The following is a 20505-nucleotide window of genomic DNA, read 5'->3' as shown; positions in this document are numbered from 1 at the left end:
CGCAAGGAAACAAAAAATGGCGAATTGCACATTTTTGGTTTTCTGTGACGGCATTCACAGTGCAGGAAAATATAATATTTTAATAGTTTAGACATTTTTGGATACAGTGATACCAGTTATGTGTATTATTTTTTATTATTTTTATATGTATTATTGGTAAAGGGGGATGATTAGAATTTAGAATATTTAGTGTTTTTTATTTTTTTAAATCTTGTTTTCAGTGTACTTTTTAGTAGGAATTGTACATACGATCCTCTGATTGTTTGTACCATACCCTGCAATAGAACACTATTGCAGTCTATGGGATTCTGACAGGCTGCCTGTCAGGCTATGCCTCAGGAACGACTTTGCAGGCAGCTCGCTATGACAGTACGGGGAGCCTTCACAAGGGTCCAGGCTGTCACAGCAACCAATTGGAGTCCCACTTTTTTCGCTGCAGGGGCTCTGGTTGGAGAACAGAGGGTGCCCCCTCTGTCTAATGCTCAGATGCTGCAGTCGCTGTTGACCGTGGCATCTGAGGGTTTAAATGACTGAGGTCAGAGTTATCTCCAATACCCCTCAATGTGTCAGGTACTGGCTGTACTATACAGCCAGCATCCACACACTTAACAGAGTTTAGGTTGGTAAAACCCTTCCCGCAGGAACGACCGACTCCATCTGAGACTGCTGACTTATGGGCTGGGTTATTGTTAGTCATGCCCATTTTCCAAGACAGCATTTATAAGGACTGTCTCTCAAAATCAGGGACAGTCCCTGCAAATTCAGAACAGTTGGCAACTATACACCCACCATGTATGAAGTGGGATCACCTCGTAAGCCCTCTCCATATAGGCCCAGCCCACCAATGGCAGATATCTTTGTCATGGGCCGTTAAAGGGGTCTTTTCTGGTGACAGACTGCGTTAAAGTTTTTTTCCTGTATTTTGTGTTCAGTATACTGGACGTTTTTTGAGTTCAGTATGCGGAACCAATACTGAACCATTCATTTCAATGGTTCAGTAAAAAATACTGAAGTGTCTCCGTGTGCATTCCGTTTCAGTATTTCCGTGCCTGTGAAAAGATAGAACATGTCCTATTCTTGTCCGCAAATCACAGGGCTTGGCTCCATTCAAGTCAATGGGTCCGCAAAGAAAAAACGGAACACATACGGAAATGCATCCGTATGTCTTCCGCATCCGTTCCGTTTTTGCTGAACCATCTATTGAAAAAAAAATGTTATGCCCAGCCCAATTTTTTCTATGTAATTACTGTATACTGTATATGGCATACGGAAAAATGGAACGCAAAAACGGAAAGGAAACGGAACGGAACAACGAATTCGTAAAAAACGGATTGCAAAACACTGAAAAAGCAATACTGTCGTGTGCATGAACCCTAAGGGTGTATTCACATGACCCTATGTATTTCGGGATCCGCATTACGGATGATGTGTTGTATCCGTTTTCTTGGCCGACCCAATTCCATTGTAACAATGCCTATTCTTGTCCTCAAAACGGACATGTTCTATGTCGCCACCGCTGATCACAAGAACGGGGGACAGTGCCCCCAATCTGAATGGAGCGGCAGGTATCCATCACTCCATTCAACTCCATGGGACTGCCGGAGATTGGCCGACTACAAGCTCTCTGCTATCTCCAGCAGGCCCATAGAGCTGAATGGAGCGGCAGCCAGCATGCGTGATCGCCGCTCCATTCAAAAGGGGGTAGAACAGGCCCCGTTCTCGTGATCGGCAGGGCCTCCAGTGGTCTGAGCCCCCACTAATCAACACTTATCTTCACCTGAAAAAAAGTTTGCATGAAGGAGGCCTTAAAACACAAATCAGGGCAGTGTAAGAACTGTTTGCGCCATGTTTTTGCATTGCTGCATGCTGCAAATGACCTTCAGTGTGTGCGCACTAAACAAAGATGTTAGGAGCCAAGTGCCATATTACAATGCAATTAATGGTGCACTGGAGCCATCTAGTGGTACTCATCTGTTATTGCAGCTGATGTAATAGGACTGGGCCTAAGCCCTTATGCGATCCTGGATAAAACCTAAATCACGATACATGATTTTTCAAAATTGTAGTTCCCGCTCCTTGAGTCACACTCTAAGGGCTCATGCTTGCGACCATGTCCATATTGCGGTCCGCAAACCACAGATCCGCAAGATTCGGATGCCTTTGGTGTGCAATCCGCATTTTTCTCACTCCCATCAATAAGAAGGGCTATTCTCATCTGCCATATAGACAACAATAGGCCATGTTCTATAATTTGAGGAACGGACATACGGATTCGGACAGCGCACGGATACTTTTCTTGCAGACCCATAGAAACCCATGTGCTATAAACAAGAAATGAGGATCGAACTCGGATGCAAAATACGGTCATGCGCATGAGTCCTAAGGACCATATTTTTTAATCCATGTGCATCCATTTTTTGGGCATCGCACACGGATCAACGGACAGGACGCAACGGACAGGACACAGATGTCATCTGTGTCCTGTCACCATCCGTATCTCCTTTCCACAAGCATTTCCTATTTTTGTCCATATAGCGGATCAGAATAATCATTTATAGTGATGGGAGTGAGAAAAATGCGGAGAACACACTGAGGGTGTCCGTATTTTGCAGGTACTATGGTTTGCCCATCATGATACAGATACGGTTGTGTCCATGTGGCCTAAGACTGAGGCTCTATTTCGCCTTATCCCATGTGATTTTATGGAATTTTGGGGTTTAAAAAACCCCAAAACTTGACAAATCTGGTCCAATTAAAGGGCATCTGTCAGCAGTTTTGTACCTATGACACCGGCTGACCTGTTACATGTGCACTTGGCAGCTGAAGACATCTGTGTTGGTCCCATGTTCATATGATGTTTTAATATATGCTTATGAGCCTCTAGGAGCAACGGGGGCGTTGCCATTACACCTAGAGGCTCTGCTCTCTCTGCAACTGTCGCTCCCTCTGCACTTTGACAGGGCCAGGTGTGAAGAAGTTTCACTTGCTCCTAGAGGCTCATTTGCATATATTGCAATCAAAGTGCAGAGGGCACGGCAGTTGCAGAGAGAGCAGAGCTTCCAGGTGTAATGACAACGCCCCCGTTGCTCCTAGAAGTTCATTTGCATATATTAAAACATCATTTTTCTCAGCATTGCTGGCACATAGGAACATGGGACCAACACAGATGCCTTCAGCTGCCAAGTGCACATGTAACAGGTCAGCCAGTGTCATAGGTAAATCTGCTGACATGCAATTTAAATAATTGCAAGAATTATTTTGATCACTGACAGAAAGCAGAGATCTTGCAATGTAACAACCACATTTAAGTGACCCGGAGCGCCGTTGTGAAGGGAAGAACAGTGAAGGTTCTGCAGCGCTATCATTCTCAGGATCAATGGGGTTCTCAGAAGTCGAATACCCACCCATATCCTAGTGTCGTCAATTTATGAGATGGGCACACCCTTTTCAAGATCTCTGCTTGTTGTCACTGAATGGGTATCGTTCACTTCCAGAGGAGGAAAATCTGTCCCGCTGATAAGATGACACGTAGGTGCATGGCTCAATACAGTACAGTTATTAACGCGGTGTCTTGTGAGGACCCATCACTTGACCTGGACCGATTGTCGGTCTCTTTGTGGCCCCTCACAGGGGGGCAGCATCACACATTCAGTATGAGCTTTGACTTTAATAGAGAATCACTGGCTTGGGCTCCCTAATCCGGAGACCAGGCAGTCTAGTTTGTTGTCCCAACAGCGAACCCTCCACAGAATTTATGGAATTCCCTGCTGATCTGTCATAGAGACGGAAATAAGCAATTGTGATATAGCTCAGAGTCAGTGCATCAGCTGTAAAGCCACTTTTCATTGCGCCAATCTATCTAAAACAGGGATTAGCAACCTCCGGCGCGCCAACCGTTCTGAAACTACAACTCCCAGAATCCTCCTTTCACTTCTATGGGAGTTACAATAACAGCCAAGAAAGTGTGCATGCTGGGAGTTGTAGTTTTGCAGCAGCTGGAGAGCCGAAGGTTGCTGATCCCTGGTCTAGAATAAAGCCTGTTTCGCATCTGCGTTATGCAGATCCCCGGCAGGCTTTTCCTGGTGGGAACATCCTGCCGGATCCATCCTCGCCGGGCGCTGCTATTATTCCATCCGGCCCAAATTCACTTTAACTGGGACCAGCAGAGATCTGGCTGCAACCCGGCAAATATGCAGAAAATCGGACAGGACCGTTCAGGCGATTCTTGGCATGTTTTCTGAGTTGCGGATGGATCACCGCCGGTCCCAATTATAGTGAATGGGGCCAACGGGTGTCAGCTAGCATTCTCCCTGCCAGAGATACCTAACGCTAGTGAGAAATCAGCCTAAGGCCTCATGCACACGACCGTTGTGTGCATCCGTGGCCGTTGTGCCGTTTTCCGTTTTTTTTCGCGGACCCATTGACTTTCAATGGGTCCGTGGAAAAATCGGAAAATGCACCGTTTGGCAGCCGCATCCGTGATCCGTGTATCCTGGCCGTGAAAAAAATAGGACCTGTCCTATTTTTTTCACGACCAACGGTTCACGGACCCATTCAAGTCAATGGGTCCGTGAAAGAACACGGATGCACACAAGATTGGCATCCGTGTCCGTGATCCGTGTCCGTTTTTTCCTATCATTTCAATGGCAAACTTGACTTTTTTTTTTTTTTTTCATTTTTCATGTCCGTGGATCCTCCAAAAATCAAGGAGGACCCACGGCCGAAAAAACGGTCACGGATCACGGACCTACGGACCCCGTTTTTGCGGACCTTAAAAAAAACGGTCGTGTGCATGAGGCCTAAGAAATAAAGGAGCTCTGCAAATAATAAAACATCCACCGTTTTGTGTATACAGCTCCTGTGCCGAACTATGTGTCTCTACGGTTACAGACTACATTTAAACCCTGTGTAGTCTGATCCTGCCACTTTACCCGCTCTTCTCGCCACCAGGGGGCGCAACCTGAATATCTGTATATACTGCACTTTGCACACCACACACCGATCAGCCCAGTGGAGTATTCAATGCATTTATTTTGGCTTTTGCAGTTTGTTCTGCAGAATATATATCGCGCAGCAGGAACGTTCGGTCACCGCAGAAGTCAGAGCATAAGGAGGAGAAGAAGAAGGGGCAAGACCTGGGGAGGAGTCACAGGAAACCTGGGCACGTCTAAGAGCTGCCCTTCTATCCAGGCACTGCAAGTACTATCTCCCTGTGTACATATAGATCTACATATGGATGAGTATATACATATAGCCGTCTGTGAATCCGCATTTGTTCATACCTATGTATTTATGTACATGTATGTAAGCATCGGCATACACGTGAGGACACACACATGTATACAGTATATATATATGTATGTGTGTACAACCTTTATGCCTACATTGATCAGAGCCAAGACGGGCCTAGGGAGGGGGACATAATGGTGCGATTCTGCGCCCACCCTACATGGGCGCTTTTTACCTTGACCGTATTTAACCCATAAATAACAGATAACCTCCCACACCCTGCTGGTCGACTGGTTCATGTGGGTAATAAATAGAGACCCAATAGTCTCCAACATGCGACAAAACTACAACTCTCAGCATGCCCTGGAGAGCCAATGGTTGGAGACCGCTGGACTAACCTATCGAAATTAGGCCCTATGGTGTAACATGTGCATGTAAGTACGCGGGTACATTTTTTTTGCATTTCATGAGATTCTGTACACATACCTACAGGAAATATGACTTCCCGACATTTGCCATTGTAACAATACATTTTATGTATACGATTAGTTAGTATTATACTTATTAAAGAGGAAGTATCGGTTTGGGGGGGATCATACCATTGATCGGTCACATGACCCTGACCACAGGGGTTTGAAGAAGCATGTGCCAGGAAAGGGGGCTCTGCCACTTTGTCTTGACCAGGGTAATTCAATGCAGGACTACGGAAGTGAATTGAATCTTGGCCACCTCCCCCATGAAGAAAAACCTCGATGTGACACTATGGAGGACGGTAAGAGGGTCTGCAAGTTTTGCGTTATTTTTTTTAACAATATTTCTATGTGATATCCCAAAAATATAAAAATAATAATAATAATTCTCAGTACTATTAGTATAATACATTCAAAGCGGTGGCCATGATGTACCATTTAGAAAGGGGGACAAAAATGAGATAGGTTACCCCATGAAATCTGGGATCAGAGCTGAGAACCATCGACGAAGGTCAATGCATTAATTAAAAACTCACTATTCATAACTAAAATGCTATAATTTTGCACATAGATTAGGTGCCTGCTGAAAAAAAAAAAGAAATGATACTTCCCCTTTAAGAGACCAGTCTTGGCATAAATATGGCCGCCATAGCTTGGTGAACAGGAGAAGGTTTTGAGTGTTTTAACACCATTTTTTTTGCACAAGAGGTACCTTATTATATTGTTCTACTGTGGTAATGTAGATGGGATATAGAGTAGAAGACTGGATTTTTTTTGTCTTAAAATACCCTTGAAATTCTGCTTTTGCCCTGTAGGAGGCATCACAGCTAATGGGAACTGGAAGGCAGCTAAAGTGTTACCGAAAACACATTACAATCGCATTGTCTTAAGAAAGAAAGGAAACATCTCACTGCCCATTTTCCTTATTCAGAAAATTCCCGCCCGTCTCCACTGGTTTTCGGGAAGGGGTCGGGGGCAGCAGTCCAGAGAGGCGCATGCTTTTGGCAAGTAATAGCGAGAATTGCGGCAAGGTGTCACTGTCGTCTCATCTGGGTTGGGACAGGCCCAGAGAGAGCGGAAGGCACTTAGTTCAATCCTCAGTATGGCTGACGAAGAGGCGGAGGCATGAGATGGGGTTTAAGAGAATGGTCTTCCAACTTCTATATGGGAAGTCCAGTGTCTGTGCAATCTGGACGAGGGTGGACCTCCTCCATTGACATGCCACCATACAGCGAATTGGGGGACGTACCCTCAACGGAGTCGGATTCTTGATCTTACTAGCCAAACCTTGGCTACCCAGTGCAGTATAAAGAATTACCCCAACGAGGACACCTTGTGGTCCCCAACGCTCTTCTACACTATAGACCGTATAACCCACCATACGCGGGAGACAGTGTAAAATGTACTCAGGGACACAAAGGTCCACCAGCGCTAGAAGAATTTAAGAGCCATCTATATAGATATCCATCGGAAGCCACATCACCATAAGACTGAGCTGCGGAATGATGCGGTGGCTAGAATGAAGAGGTCCGTGAGCTGGCACAGTGCAGCGCATACGTGCTCTATTGGGCCACCAGTCTCGTTCACCACCGGTGGCCCCACATGCTTTGTATGGTCCTTCTCCACTCCACCAGCCTCACCGTGCTCCTCCATCTCGGCCTCTGTCTTCTGTCTTGTCCCGCTTGCGTCCTGCCTCCCCACCTCCTGCTTCCACCGCCCCTTTGCCTCCGGTCACGAGGCTGCTAATTTCATCGGTAGGCGACCGTCCAATGCTCCCATCCACCTGAACCCGGATGTCTGGAGAGATGGACAGTTGGTGGTGGGGCACTAGGCCGCCATTGTCCGTGCATTTTGGGTAAAGGTACGTTTTCATCTGTCCTTTGCCCTTGACGTTGACTGTCCCTCTGTAGTCAAAGTCATAGCCCATTTTTCACTAACACCCTATAGCTTTCTTCACTCGCCTGGATACGGCATTCCACACCGGTGGTGTCCATTCTGCTGGCAATGTTCACCGTGTCCCCCCAGATGTCATAAAGCAGCTTTGTGGTCCCAATAACGCCAGCTGTCAGTGGACCGTGGTTAAAACCAATGCGGAGCTTGAAATTAAACCACAACATGTTGTTGTTGAAGTCGTCCACCACGCTCATCATTTCCTTGGCAAACTCAAACAGCGTCTGCAGGTGGCGGTGGGGTTGGCTGCTGTCCTGGCACTGAGACGGGTTGAGTCCAGAAGCGGCCATGTAGGTGGCGCCGATGGTCTTGATCTTCTCAATGCAGGAGTAATGGGGTTTGCTGAGGAGCTCATCAAAGTCTCCGATGAGTTCGTTGAGGACCCGGTAGCACTCTTTACCTCCTTCGTAGTTCTCTTCGTAGAATTCGCTAAAGTTGACTATGCTGGCGAATATGACGCCGGCATCGTCATGATTTTTGGAGTAGCTCTGGGAGACCTTCAGTTGTTCAGCCACGTGATAGGGGATGATGTTACGGAGAAGCCAGTCGGCCTGATCTCTCATACTCTGGATTTTAGTGCGGTGAAGGTCTGCCTCCACGTCACCATGGTAGTGCAAGCGGTAGCTGACCTCAAACTCCCGATTCAGGAACCAAACCAAAAGGAGGAGGAGAAAGTAGGCCACGGTGAGCTCCTGCCCAAGCTGTGACGATGGCTTACTGGTATTGCTGGTACCCAGGTTGACATCGGGTGGAAGGAACAAGCTGATGATAGAAAAAAATATATTTTGTTAGTGAAAAGACATATTTTGGCCTAATTAGATAATATAGCATGAAAGTGGACAGAAGACATGTCACCATATGGGAGTCAACATGGCATGGCTGATGCCGAGCTGCTTTTTACCCTCTTCTGCTGCCAGACAAGCTTTGAGTCATTTCAAGGGGTTATCCAGGAAATGATAACGATGACCTATCCTCAGGATAGGTCATCATTATCAGACTAGCAGGGGCACCCCCTGATCATCTGTTACAGGGAGTTGGCGCGCTCACCGGAGATATGGTGAGCGCTGCCGACACCTGGCAGCTTTCCAAGAAAAGCGCCACACATGGTACCGTGGCTGTGCTTGGTATTGCAGCTCGCCCTATTCACTTTTATGGGCCTGAGCTGCAACTAGGCCATGTGACGTCAAATGGCCTAAGAAAAGGGCATGGCGTGCACGGAGCTGATAAGAAGTGTCGGACCCCCGGCGATCTGATATAAATGGCCTACCCCTGAGTATAGGTCATTAATACTAATTAACGGATAACCCCTTTAAGACAGCCTGGTTGCCATGGGTACGCTGCTTCAAAGTTACATTCTTCTAAGTGTGGTTGTCAGGCAGAAAGTCACTAGCAACCAGTCTGTCTCAGATATTCGATTTAAGATCCAATAAGGCTCTGTCCTATTTGATAAGCAAACACAGAATTCCTGCGTCATGCTCCGCTCCCTAAGGCCCTGCATTACACATATTTATAAGATTTGCCCAGAGTATTCCTTTAAAGAGCACCTCTCAGCAGGATCAATCCTATTAACCCAGGCATACAGTCCGGAAGGGTTCATCCTGCTGATTTAAATGATACCTGTCTTGTGAAAATCGGTTGCAGTGCTCCCAAAAAGAAGACTTTTATTCTACATGCAGCTGAGAGCTTCAGTGTACTGAGGGGCGTGGCCAGCATTGGAAATCTGAGGGGCACTGAGAGTCTAGGCCACGCCCCTCAGTGGACTGGAGTCCTCAGTTGTATAAAGTATAAAAGTATTTTTCCTGAGTAACAGTGCAACCGATTTTCACAAGACAGGTATCATTTTAATCAGCAGGATCAACCCTACCAGGCAGTGTGCCTGGTTTAATAGAGTGGATCCTGCAAGCAGTTGCCCTTTAAGTCATATGCTATTCCAAGTGCACTATGTCTCTTTCTCAGCAGAACCTGATATCATATGCACAGTTTTTTTCCTGCCATCATAAAGAAATAAAAAAAAACGTAAGTGCTGTGAACATGGCCAGCCGCCTCTTAGGAATGTAGATGGATGCGCAGGAATGAGCAGATGTCACACAAAGCATTACCGTCGATGAGACATCTTCCCGTCTATGACGACCCAAAGAAAAGTCTTGAATTAAAAAATGACCAGATTCTAAAAGATGGCTGACTGCCACGTATTTTGTAGCGCTGCCATGCTCTTAGGTTTTCCTGCTGCTATAAAAAGCTATCAATGGTCGTATTTAGTTGCCGGTATTCGTATAAACAGATGCTTGGGGCAGGTGGGGGCGAAGGACCGTGCAGCTCCGAGACAATGGGGGCTGTGAATGGCGTCTGGAAAAATGGCCTGTGGTGCCGGATTTGCTTTTGCTCGGAGGCAGACAACTGGAGAAGATGTGGCAGCTGGACATGCAAATGGCCTCTACGCACTGATCAAAATCAATCATTCTCCAGGCTACAAGTACAAAGGAAGTTTTTTAGTTTTTAGTTTTTAGTTTTTTTTTTGGGGGGGGGGGGGGGAATCAAGAGCTCATCTGCTCCAGTTCTTAAAAACTCCCCTAAACTTAGGACTGATCTTAGTACTTGGGGCCCTTTAACCTGGGCAAAAGTGTTAAATGCTTCTTTTATCACGGGTACATGCACACAGCAGTGTAGCTTATGCGGATTTCTGTGTGCGTTTCGCTGTATTACTTGCGGATTTTGAGGCAGGATTTGCCCCAGATCTCTGGAAAGGGTGAAATCTGTACTGAAAATACTGCACAAACAATTGACAAGCCTGCGGATTTCAAAATTTTCCTCCGCCGGTCAATGTTCATATGGTAAAAATGCACGGTGTCCATGAGATTTGGAAGGCCCCATTCACACAGCGGATTTTGCGTAGGCAAAAGTTAGCCGAATATGACGCGTTTTTTAAGTATTTTTTTTCAATATGAATTACACTGACCCGCTCGCAGTTTAGCCTCACATATTAGGCTACTTTCACACTAGCGGCAGCCTTCTCCGGCAGGCTGTTCTGGCGGGTGAACAGCGGAAATCCGCTCAGGCCTCATTAATATAATGGGGGTGGCCCGGAGGTCCGGCAGCAGCACGGCAAACATGCCAAGAGGCGGCCGGAATAAAACTAGGACATGTTTCGGACCTCCGGCCCAGCACGCGTGCACTAGCGGCAGCACGGATCCGCCAGAGAAGGCTGCCGCTAATGTGAAACTAGCCTGAGGGCTCATGCACACAAACGTTTTTTGCGTTCAGTATACTGGCCTGTTTTTTTAGTTCAGTATGCGTTACTTTTACTGAACCATTCATTTCAACGGGTCAGCAAAAAAAACTGAAGTGTCTCTGTGTGCATTCCGTTTCGTATTTCCGTTTTACCATTCCGTTAAACGATAGAACATGTCCTATTATTGGCGGCAAATCACGTTCCGTGGCTCCATTCAAGTCAATGGGTACGCAAAAAAAAAAACGGAACACATACGGAATGTATTACAGTATGTCTTCCGTATCTGTTCCGTTTTTGCGGAACCTATCTATTGGAAATTTTATGCCCAGCCCTAATTTTTTCTATGTAATTACTGTATGCTGTATATGCAATACGGAAAAGCAGAACGGAAAAACGGGACGGAACCGTAAACACTACTGAAACGAAAACCAAAAAATGGATCCGTTAAAAACGGCCCGCAAAACACTGAAAAAGCCTTACGGTCGTGTGCATAAGTCCCTAGGGATCATGCACACGACCGTGCCGTTTTTTGCGGATCCGCAAAAAACGGATGCTGCCCGTGTGCCTTCTGCAATTTGCGGAACGGAACAAGAGGCCCATTATAGAAATGCCTATCCTTGTCCGCAGAATGGACACGAATAGGACATGCCTCATAATTTTTGCGGGGCCACGGAACAGAGCAACGGTTGCGGACAACACACAGAGTGCTGTCCGCATCTTTTGCGAACCCATTGAAATAATTGGTTCCATATACGGACCGTATACGGAATCAAAATACAGTCCGTATAAGGGAAAATAATAGCATTCTTATACAGAATGCATAGTACAATAGGGCTGGAGGGGTTAAAAAAAATATATCGTTTAACTCACCTTAATCCACTTGTTCGCGCAGCCCGGCTTCTCTTCTGTCTTATTTCTTCAGGAGCTGGGCAAAGGACCTTTGATGACGTCACTGCGCTCATCACATGGTCCATCACATGATCCATCACGGTGATGGATCATGTGACGGACCATGTGATGAGCGCAGTGACGTCACCACAGGTCCTTTTCCTACTGCACAGCAAAGATGAAGACAGAAGAGATGCCGGCTGCGCGAACAAGTGGATTAAGGTGAGTTAAATTATTATTATTTTTTTTTAACCCCTCCAGCCCTATTGTACTATGCATTCTGTATTAAGAATGCTATTATTTTCCCTTATTACCATGTTATAAGTGAAAATAATAATGATCGGGTCCCCATCCCGATCGTCTCCTAGAAACCGTGCGTGAAAATCGCACCACATCCGCACTTGCTTGCGATTTTCACGCATCGCTATTCACTTCTATGGGGCCTGCATTGCGTGAAAAACGCACAAAATAGAGCTTGCTGCGATTTTCACGCAACGCACAAGTGATGCGTGAAAATCACCGCTCATGTGCACAGCCCCATTGAAATGAATGGGTCCGGATTCAGTGCGGGTGCAATGCGTTCACATCACGCATTGCACCCGCGCGGAAAACTCGCTCGTGTGAAAAGGGCCTAAGGCCTCTTTCACACGGGCGTCCCAGATTTCCCCCGGATGCGTTTCGGGTGCGTTCAGTGAAACACGCACCATTTCGTAAGCAAGTTCAGTCAGTTTTGTCTGTGATTGCGTTCACTTGCAATGCGTTTTGATGCGTTTTTCACGCGCGTGATAAAAACTGAAGGTTTACAAACAACATCTCTTAGCAACCATCAGTGAAAAACGCATCGCATCTGCACTTGCTTCCGGACGCAATGCGTTTTTCACTGAAGTTGCATTCACTTCTATGGGGCCAGGGCTGCGTGAAAACGCTGAATTTAGAACATGCTGCGTTTTTCATGCAACGCAGAACTGATGCGTGAAAAGAAAAACGCAAAGTACACAGACGGATCCGTCTTCAAATGCTTTCAGTTCACTTGCGTTTTTCCGGATCCGGCGTGTAATTCCGGCAAGTGAAGTACACGACGGATCCGGACAACGCAAGTGTGAAAGAGGCCTTAGTTAGTCAAAGTGCTTAGTACCCCCCTTAATATATTATTTGAAGGGTGTAGTTTCCAAAATGGGGTCACTTTTTGAGGGTTTCCACTGTAGGGGCACGTCAGGGTCTCTTCAAATACAAAATGGTGCCCAAAAAACATTCTAGCAAAATCTGCCTCCAAAATACATATGGCACTCCTTTCCTTCTGACCACTGCCACGTGCCCATAGAGCAGTTTACCACCACATATGGGGTATTTCTGTAAACTGCAGAATCAGAGTAATGTATATAAAGGTTTAGTTTGCTGTTGACCCTTGCTGTGTTGCAAGAAAAAAATGATTAACATAAAAAATATTCATAAAAAATAAAATGTTGAAATTTCACCTCCATTTTCCTTTAATTGTTGTGGAACGACATGTGTCGCACGACAATAAGTTTTTATGATGATAGTCTATGGTGTCGCACTGCGACATGCTGCAACTGCGACACGGCAGTCGCAGAAATATCCATTTTGAATGGCATGTCGCATGTCGCAGTGCGACACCATAGACTATCATCATAAAAATTGTTGCGCGACATTGGTGCGACAAAATGTCGCGCAACAGATGTCATCGTGTAGCCCTAGCCTAAAAGGGTTAACAAAGTTTGTAACATCAGTTTCTAAAATGGGGTCATTTATGGGTGGTTTCCATTATGTAAGCACCTCAAAATCACTTTATAACTGAATTGGTGCTTAAAAAAAGATTTTGGAAATTTTGTTGAAAATTTGAAAAATGGCTTCTAAACTTCTAAGCCTTCTAACATCAAAAAAAATAAAATGACATTTACAAAATGATGCCAACATAAAGCAGACATATGGAGAATGATGATTGAAATGAAATTCTAATTTAGAAAATTGAGAAATTTTAAAAAATTTTGGTAACTTTGTGATTTTTTTTTATAAATAAAGGAAAAATATATTCACTCAAATTTAGCACTGTTGTGAAGTACAATGTGTCACGAGAAAACAGTCTCAGAATGGCCTGGATAAGTAAAAGCGTTCCAAAGTTAATACCACATAAAGTGACACATGTCGGATTTGCAAAAAATGGCCTGGGCAGGAGGGTGAAAACTGGCCCGGGGTAGAAAGAGTTAGGCCTCTTTCACATGGACGAGTTTTCCGCGCGGGTGCAATGCGAGAGGTGAACCCATTTCACCAGAACTGAATCCGGACCCATTCATTTCTATAGGGCTGTGCACATGAGCTGTGATTTTCACGCATCACTTGTGCGTTGCGTGAAAATCGCAGCATGTTCTATATTGTGCGTTTTTCACGCAAACACAGGCCGCATAGAAGTGAATGGGTCTGCATGAAAATCGCAAGCATCCGCAAGCAAGTGCAGATGCGGTGCGATTTTCAAGCACGGTTGCTAGGTGACGATCGGGATGGGGACCTGATCTTTATTATTTTCCTTATAACATGGTTACAAGGGAAAATAATAGCATTCTTAATACAGAATGCAAAGTAAATTAGGGATGGAGGGGTTAAAAAAATAAAATAAAATTAAACTCACCTCATCCACTTGTTCGCACAGCCCGGCTTGTCTTCTTTCTTCTTCTTTGATGACCTGGGAGGAAAAGGACCTTTGGTGATGTCACTGCGCTCATCACATGGTCCATCACCATGGTGATACATCACCAAAGGTCCTTTTCCTCCCAGGTCATCAAAGAAGAAGAATGAAGACAAGCCGGGCTTCGCGAACAAGTGGATGTGGTGGGTTTAATTATATATATTTTTTTTTTAACCCCTCCATACCTAATTTACTTTGCATTCTGTATTAAGAATGCTATTATTTTCCCTTATAACCATGTAATAAGGGAAAATAATAAAATTTACACAACAGCGATCCCAAACCCAAACTTCTGTGAAGAAGTTCGGGTCTGGGTACCAAACATGCCGATTTTTCTCACACGCGTGCAAAATGCATTAAAACGCTTTGCACTCGCGGTAAAAAATTGCGCATTTTCCCACAACGCACCCGCATCTTTTCCCGCACGTCTTTTCCCGCCTTGGGCCCCTTTCACACGAGCGAGTTTTTAGCGCGGGTGCAATGCTTGACGTGAACGCATAGCACTCGCTCTGAATCCTGACCCATTCATTTCCATGGGTCTGTGTACATGAGCTTTTTTTTACGCAGTCCTGGCCCCATAGAAGTGAATGGGGCTTCAGTGAAAAACGCATCGCATCCACAAGCAACTGATGGTTGCTAAGAGATGTTGTTTGTAAACCTTCAGTTTTTTATCACGCGTGTGAAAAACGCATTGCACGCAATCGCAGACAAAACTGACTGAACTTCCTTGCAAAATGGTGCGAGTTTCACTGAACCCACCCTGAACGCATCCGGAGACAAGCCATCACGCTCATGTGAAAGAGGCCTTAAATTTGTTGTGTTCCGTTTTCTCTTTTTTTTATATATATATTTATAAACCTTTTTTTTTGTCCTGGTATTAGAGCTCATGCACATGAACGTATTTTCTTTTCCTTTTCCGTTGCGTTATTTTTTTGCGAACCATATACGGAACCATTCATTTCAATGGGTCCGCAAAAAAAACTGAAGTTACTCCATGTGCATTCCGTTTCCGTATGTCCGTATTTCAGTTCCGCAAAAAAATAGAACATGTCCTATTATTGTTCGAATTACGGACAAGGATAGGACTGTTCTATTAGGGGCCAGCTGTTCCCTTCCGCAAAATACGGAATGCACACAGACATCCGTGTTTTTTGCAAAATACATACGGTCGTGTGCATAAGCCCTAAGCCTGACCCTCATATAATACACTGCAGTATTGCAGTCTATGTAAAATATGAGAAAGTGAAACTGGATCGCACGTCCTCATACTATGCTTTAATCTAATAACTGCTTCTCAGCATAATTAACATCGCTTCTCTGCGCAATTTATCGTATACCTACCCCTATGCTGCATGCTGTACATGAGGCATTAGTATACAATTTGATTATAAAGCATAGGCCCACTCACCACGACAAGGTTCCCTCCTCGAGTGGGAACCTACTCTAAATTTGGAGCAGCATTGAGGATGTGCGATACAGTTTCACTTTCTCATATTCTACAAGTATTGCAGCATACCGACAGGCGTCTTATCAGGTCTTGCCTAACCACTTATTGATTGTGGCCTCTAAGGGGTTAAAGGAGCAGTATCAGAGCCGTCTCTGATCCCAGCTTGTCAAAGCAAGCGGATGGCTCGCCTTTAGGGCTTATTCACACGACCGTATCAATGGGTCCGCATCCGTTCCCCCCGCAAAAAAAAACATATAGAACGTGTCCTATTTTTGTCCTGCAATTGCGGACAAGAATAGGCATTTTCTATGATAGCGGTGGCCATGTGCGGTCTACAAATTGCGGAATACACACGGGCTGGTATCCATGTTTTGTGGATCCGCAATTTGTGACACTACAGTCGTGTGAATGCGCCCTTACTGTACATTTCCCGCAGTTTGCGTACTATGCCGTCAGATGGCAGGACCTGCATATTTCCTGTGACTTATATGTACAGCGTGGGGGAACTTCTACATCCTGCGCCTAGCCTTTCTGCTGCCTGAGGCAAAAACTGAAACGCCCCCCCAACCCAACCCCTTTGCCACAATGAAAGCGCTCTTTGCACATGGCCCTTCGGCTGCCCCCCTCTTGCCCCTACCTAGTGCTACCTGAAGCGATCGCCTCACCTGGCCTCATTGGTGGTGCACCCCTGCCGGCTGGAGTCAAAGCAGCAATACGGATTTTACTGGCCTGATCCTTTCTTTCCCCGTAGATAAGTGGCAACACCTATCTGGCAGCCCCTTATCCCTGGCGCTATTAGAATGTCATGCTTCTGGGGGAGTCAGGTTGTCAATGACAATGTACAGGTATTTACACTGAAAAAAAATAATACAGTATTTTGCCCATTTTTCTGCCCGTTCATCTAAATACATCAGCTCCTCACCTGAAATTTGTCGCTGGATCTGATTCCATTGTCCCTGGGGGCCTAGAAAAAAAGAATACAAGATCAGACTAATAAAAGATCTGCTGGGGACTCACTTAAAGCCTTGGCATGGACTTACTCATCCGGAAAGAGCGGCACGTATAGCAGAATCAACAGGGTCGCCCCTGCCAGGGTAGCAAGAGAGGATCGCAGCCAGGAGCTGAGCTGGCAGAAGTTACAGTACTGGACGATGGGGATCAGTAGAGCCGAGCACAGGAACATGGTGTACTGTAAGAAGAGACAGTTAATGACCACCAGAGGGCACTGCAGAGCGCACAACACAGTTATTATTTAGCTATTTATTACTTTATTAATGTATTGGTGTAGTCATCGCATGACGTACACGGGGAACAGTAAGCCCCGCAGCAAAGATAGCAATGATATCCTTTTCAGGTGCTGCTTGACACCACCAAGCTCTGAATCACCTGAGACAAGATGCCCCGGTGCACCCGATGAGTGCAAAGCTCTATGCAGGTTCTCGCCCCCCGTTAAACGGAGCCTGTCCCCTCTCCTGACACATCTGATTTAGCAGCTACTTACGGTCCCCATGTAATAACAATTCTGGAGCATCCATTCTTATGACTCTGTGATGTGCCATTCTTCTTTTAGTCCTGTGAAAATTTATGAAAAAATTATTAGCAATTTGCAATGAAGGTCCCAGCTGGGTGTTGCCAGTTGGGCATATGCCCCTACACATTCTGACAGTGGCAGGACTGATGGGATAATGTCAGACAGTGCACGGACACAACCCCAACTGGTAACACCCTTCTGGACCTTCATGGCAAATTGCTAGCAATTCATTCATAAGTTCTAGAAGGAATAATAGAGGAACGGCACATCGTAGAGTCATAAGAATAGATGCTGCAGAAATGTTATTACAAGTAGTTGCTAAAACAGACATGTCAGGAGAGGGCACGGGTGCTATTTAAAATGAGAAGGAGACCAACCTGTAACTCTGGGGCTCTCATCTCTCCATGGGCCCCAGAGCTGCCGTGGAGTATTTAAGAGACTTTTTTTATAGGTCCTATTAGAGCAGGCATGCTCAACCTGCAGCCCTCCAGCTGTTCTGAAACTACAACTCCCACAATGCCCTGCTGTAGGCTGATAGCTGTAGGCTGGTCGGGCATGCTGGGAGTTGTAGTTTTGCAACAGATGGAGGGCCGCAGGTTGAGCATGCCTGTATTAGAGGGATCAGCAACCTTCGGCACTACAGCTGTTCTGAAACTACAACTCCCAGAATCCCCCTTTCTCTTCTATAGGAGTTACAAAGGACAGCCAAGTAGGTGTGCATGCTGGGATTTGTAGTTTCACAGCTGCTGCTGGAGGTTGCTGATCCCTGTATTAGAACAAATGAACATCATGCAGGCGATGATCTACGCTCAGGACCCCCCTCTGTTAGACAGGGTGGAGTAACATGACTGCAGTCAGCAGCATTACATGAATGGCCAGCTTGTAATACTAAATTTCCCCAGCAGTGGCCGCTGTATGGCCAATCAGACTGATCGCCGAGGGTTTCTGATGCCAGACCTGCAGCAATCAGCTGACTGCCGGGATCATTTGCTACACAAAGGGGTCGTCGTGATTAGACAACCCCTTTAAGCCCACCCAACAAAGTGCAGCTGTTCATGCCAACGTGACAACTGGATCGGATTGGAATAACTGCATCGGGAAAGGTTGGGCCCCTGCTGTGGACGTGGAACCGGGGGGTTTACCCACATTTTAATCTAATTGTTATGGACCCTTCGTTTCTGACCTGGTGTATGATTTGTCTCTGAGAACCGCCCGGTCCTACATTTCCCATCACAAAATTCTGATTTAATTTAATTATCATTAATTTTTTTTGAATATTAATGGAAAAGGCTTGGGAAATATGGACCAACGTTAGGAAATGAGGGGAAGGACGAATATTTTTGTGTAGTTTTGTTGATACAAGAACATTTCCAGGACAGTCATCTCCATTTATTAAACCTCTGGCGCTCACCCTTGAGGTTCAAGACATTGGCAGCCATGTGTGTATTGGGCGTCCTCATGGACCTTGTGAGCACGCGTCAGGTCCAGTTACGAATTAAAAGCATATAGCAGGGATGTAGCAGAGCCAGGGCGCACTGAGGTCACCAAACTCTTTTTGGATGCCAGGGCATCAACTCTATCATTGGTCTCTTCTATATATTATCCTTGGCAGAAGGTAAACAATATGGCGGCTGGCTAAGCTCGTCCATATGACATCACATCCAAGTGGTCACAAAATATGACATGTATGGACCGACTAGGACCTCTGGTTCTTTAAAGGGGGTTTCCACCTAACAACAGGATAGGGGACGTGTCTGATCACTGCTGGGGCCCAGAGAGATCACAAAAACACAGGTCCTCTATGAGGGGAGTGGCAGCAATTCTTCACGCTCGTGTGAAAGAGGCCTTAAATTTGTTGTGTTCTGTTTTTTCATTTTTTATATATATATTTATAAACTTTTTTTTTGTCCAGGTATTAGAGCTCATGCACATGAACGTATTTTCTTTTCCGTGTCCGTTGCGTTTTTTTTGCAGATCATATACGGAACCATTCATTTCAATGGGTCCGCAAAAAAAAATGAAGTTACTCCATGTGCATTCCATTTCCGTATGTCCGTATTTCAGTTCCGAATTACGGACAAGGATAGGACTGTTCTATTAGGGGCCAGCTGTTCCCTTCCGCAAAATACGGAATGCACACGGACATCATCCGTGTTTTTTGCAAAATACATACGGTCGTGTGCATGAGCCCTAAGCCTGACCCTCATATAATACACTGCAGTATTACAGTCTATGTAAAATATGAGAAAGTGAAACTGGATCGCACGTCCTCATACTATGCTTTAATCTAAGTCAGTCATACGGCCCCCATAACACAACCCCATTAGTATAGTCACTGTACCCCCCATAACATAGCTATCGCCATTAATATAGTCACAGTGCCCCATAAAAGTCAGCTAGAGTGCCTCCGTAACACAGCCAGTACCATTAGTATTCCTACAGTACCCTCATAGCACCCACACCCACCAGTAATATACTGTAGCCACAGTGCCCCATAAGACAGTCAGTGCCTCTGTGACACAGCCAGCCCCATTAGTATATGCACAGTTACCCCATAACACAGTTAATGCCTCCATAAAACAGCAAGCCCCATTAATAAAGCCACAGTACCCCCATTAATATAGCCACAGTGCCCCATAAAACAGTCGGCTACAGTGCCTCCATAACACAGCCAGCCCCATTAATAAAGCCACAGTACCCCCATTAATATAGCCACAGTGCCTCCATAACACAGCCAGCCCCATTGCTAGCCACAATATCGCCATAACACACACACACCCCAATGAATATACTGTAGCCACAGTGCCCCATAAGACAGTCAGTGCCTCCGTAACACAACCATCCCCATTAGAATAGCCACAGTACTCCCATAAAATAGCAACCCCCATTATTATAGCCACCATACCCCTATAAAATAGCCACCCACATTAATATATCCACAGTGCCCCATAAAACAGCTAGAGTGCCTCCATAACACAGCCTACCCTGTTAATATAGCCACAGTATCCCACTTCCATAGCCAGCCCCTTTAACAGTTCCTCAATGAGAAAAGAACAGTGC

General features: G+C 45.6%; 1 protein-coding gene across 1 annotated transcript in view; it reads right to left on the bottom strand.

Annotated features, from left to right (window-relative positions):
* Nucleotides 1-5019: 5019 nt before the first annotated feature.
* Nucleotides 5020-20505, bottom strand: part of ADCY9 (adenylate cyclase 9) — a 95797-nt gene continuing 80311 nt past the window's right edge. Inside the window, 4 exon segments of the mRNA XM_044302794.1 lie at nucleotides 5020-7629; nucleotides 7631-8411; nucleotides 16837-16878; nucleotides 16955-17103. Coding sequence (XP_044158729.1) covers nucleotides 7336-7629; nucleotides 7631-8411; nucleotides 16837-16878; nucleotides 16955-17103 — 1266 coding nt within the window. The 3' untranslated portion in view covers nucleotides 5020-7335.

This window comes from Bufo gargarizans, chromosome 8 (genome assembly GCF_014858855.1).
Source record: "Bufo gargarizans isolate SCDJY-AF-19 chromosome 8, ASM1485885v1, whole genome shotgun sequence".
NCBI lineage: Eukaryota > Metazoa > Chordata > Amphibia > Anura > Bufonidae > Bufo > Bufo gargarizans.
The sequence above is the reverse complement of the archived record's forward strand: the minus strand, read 5'-3'. Positions and strand labels throughout refer to the sequence as shown.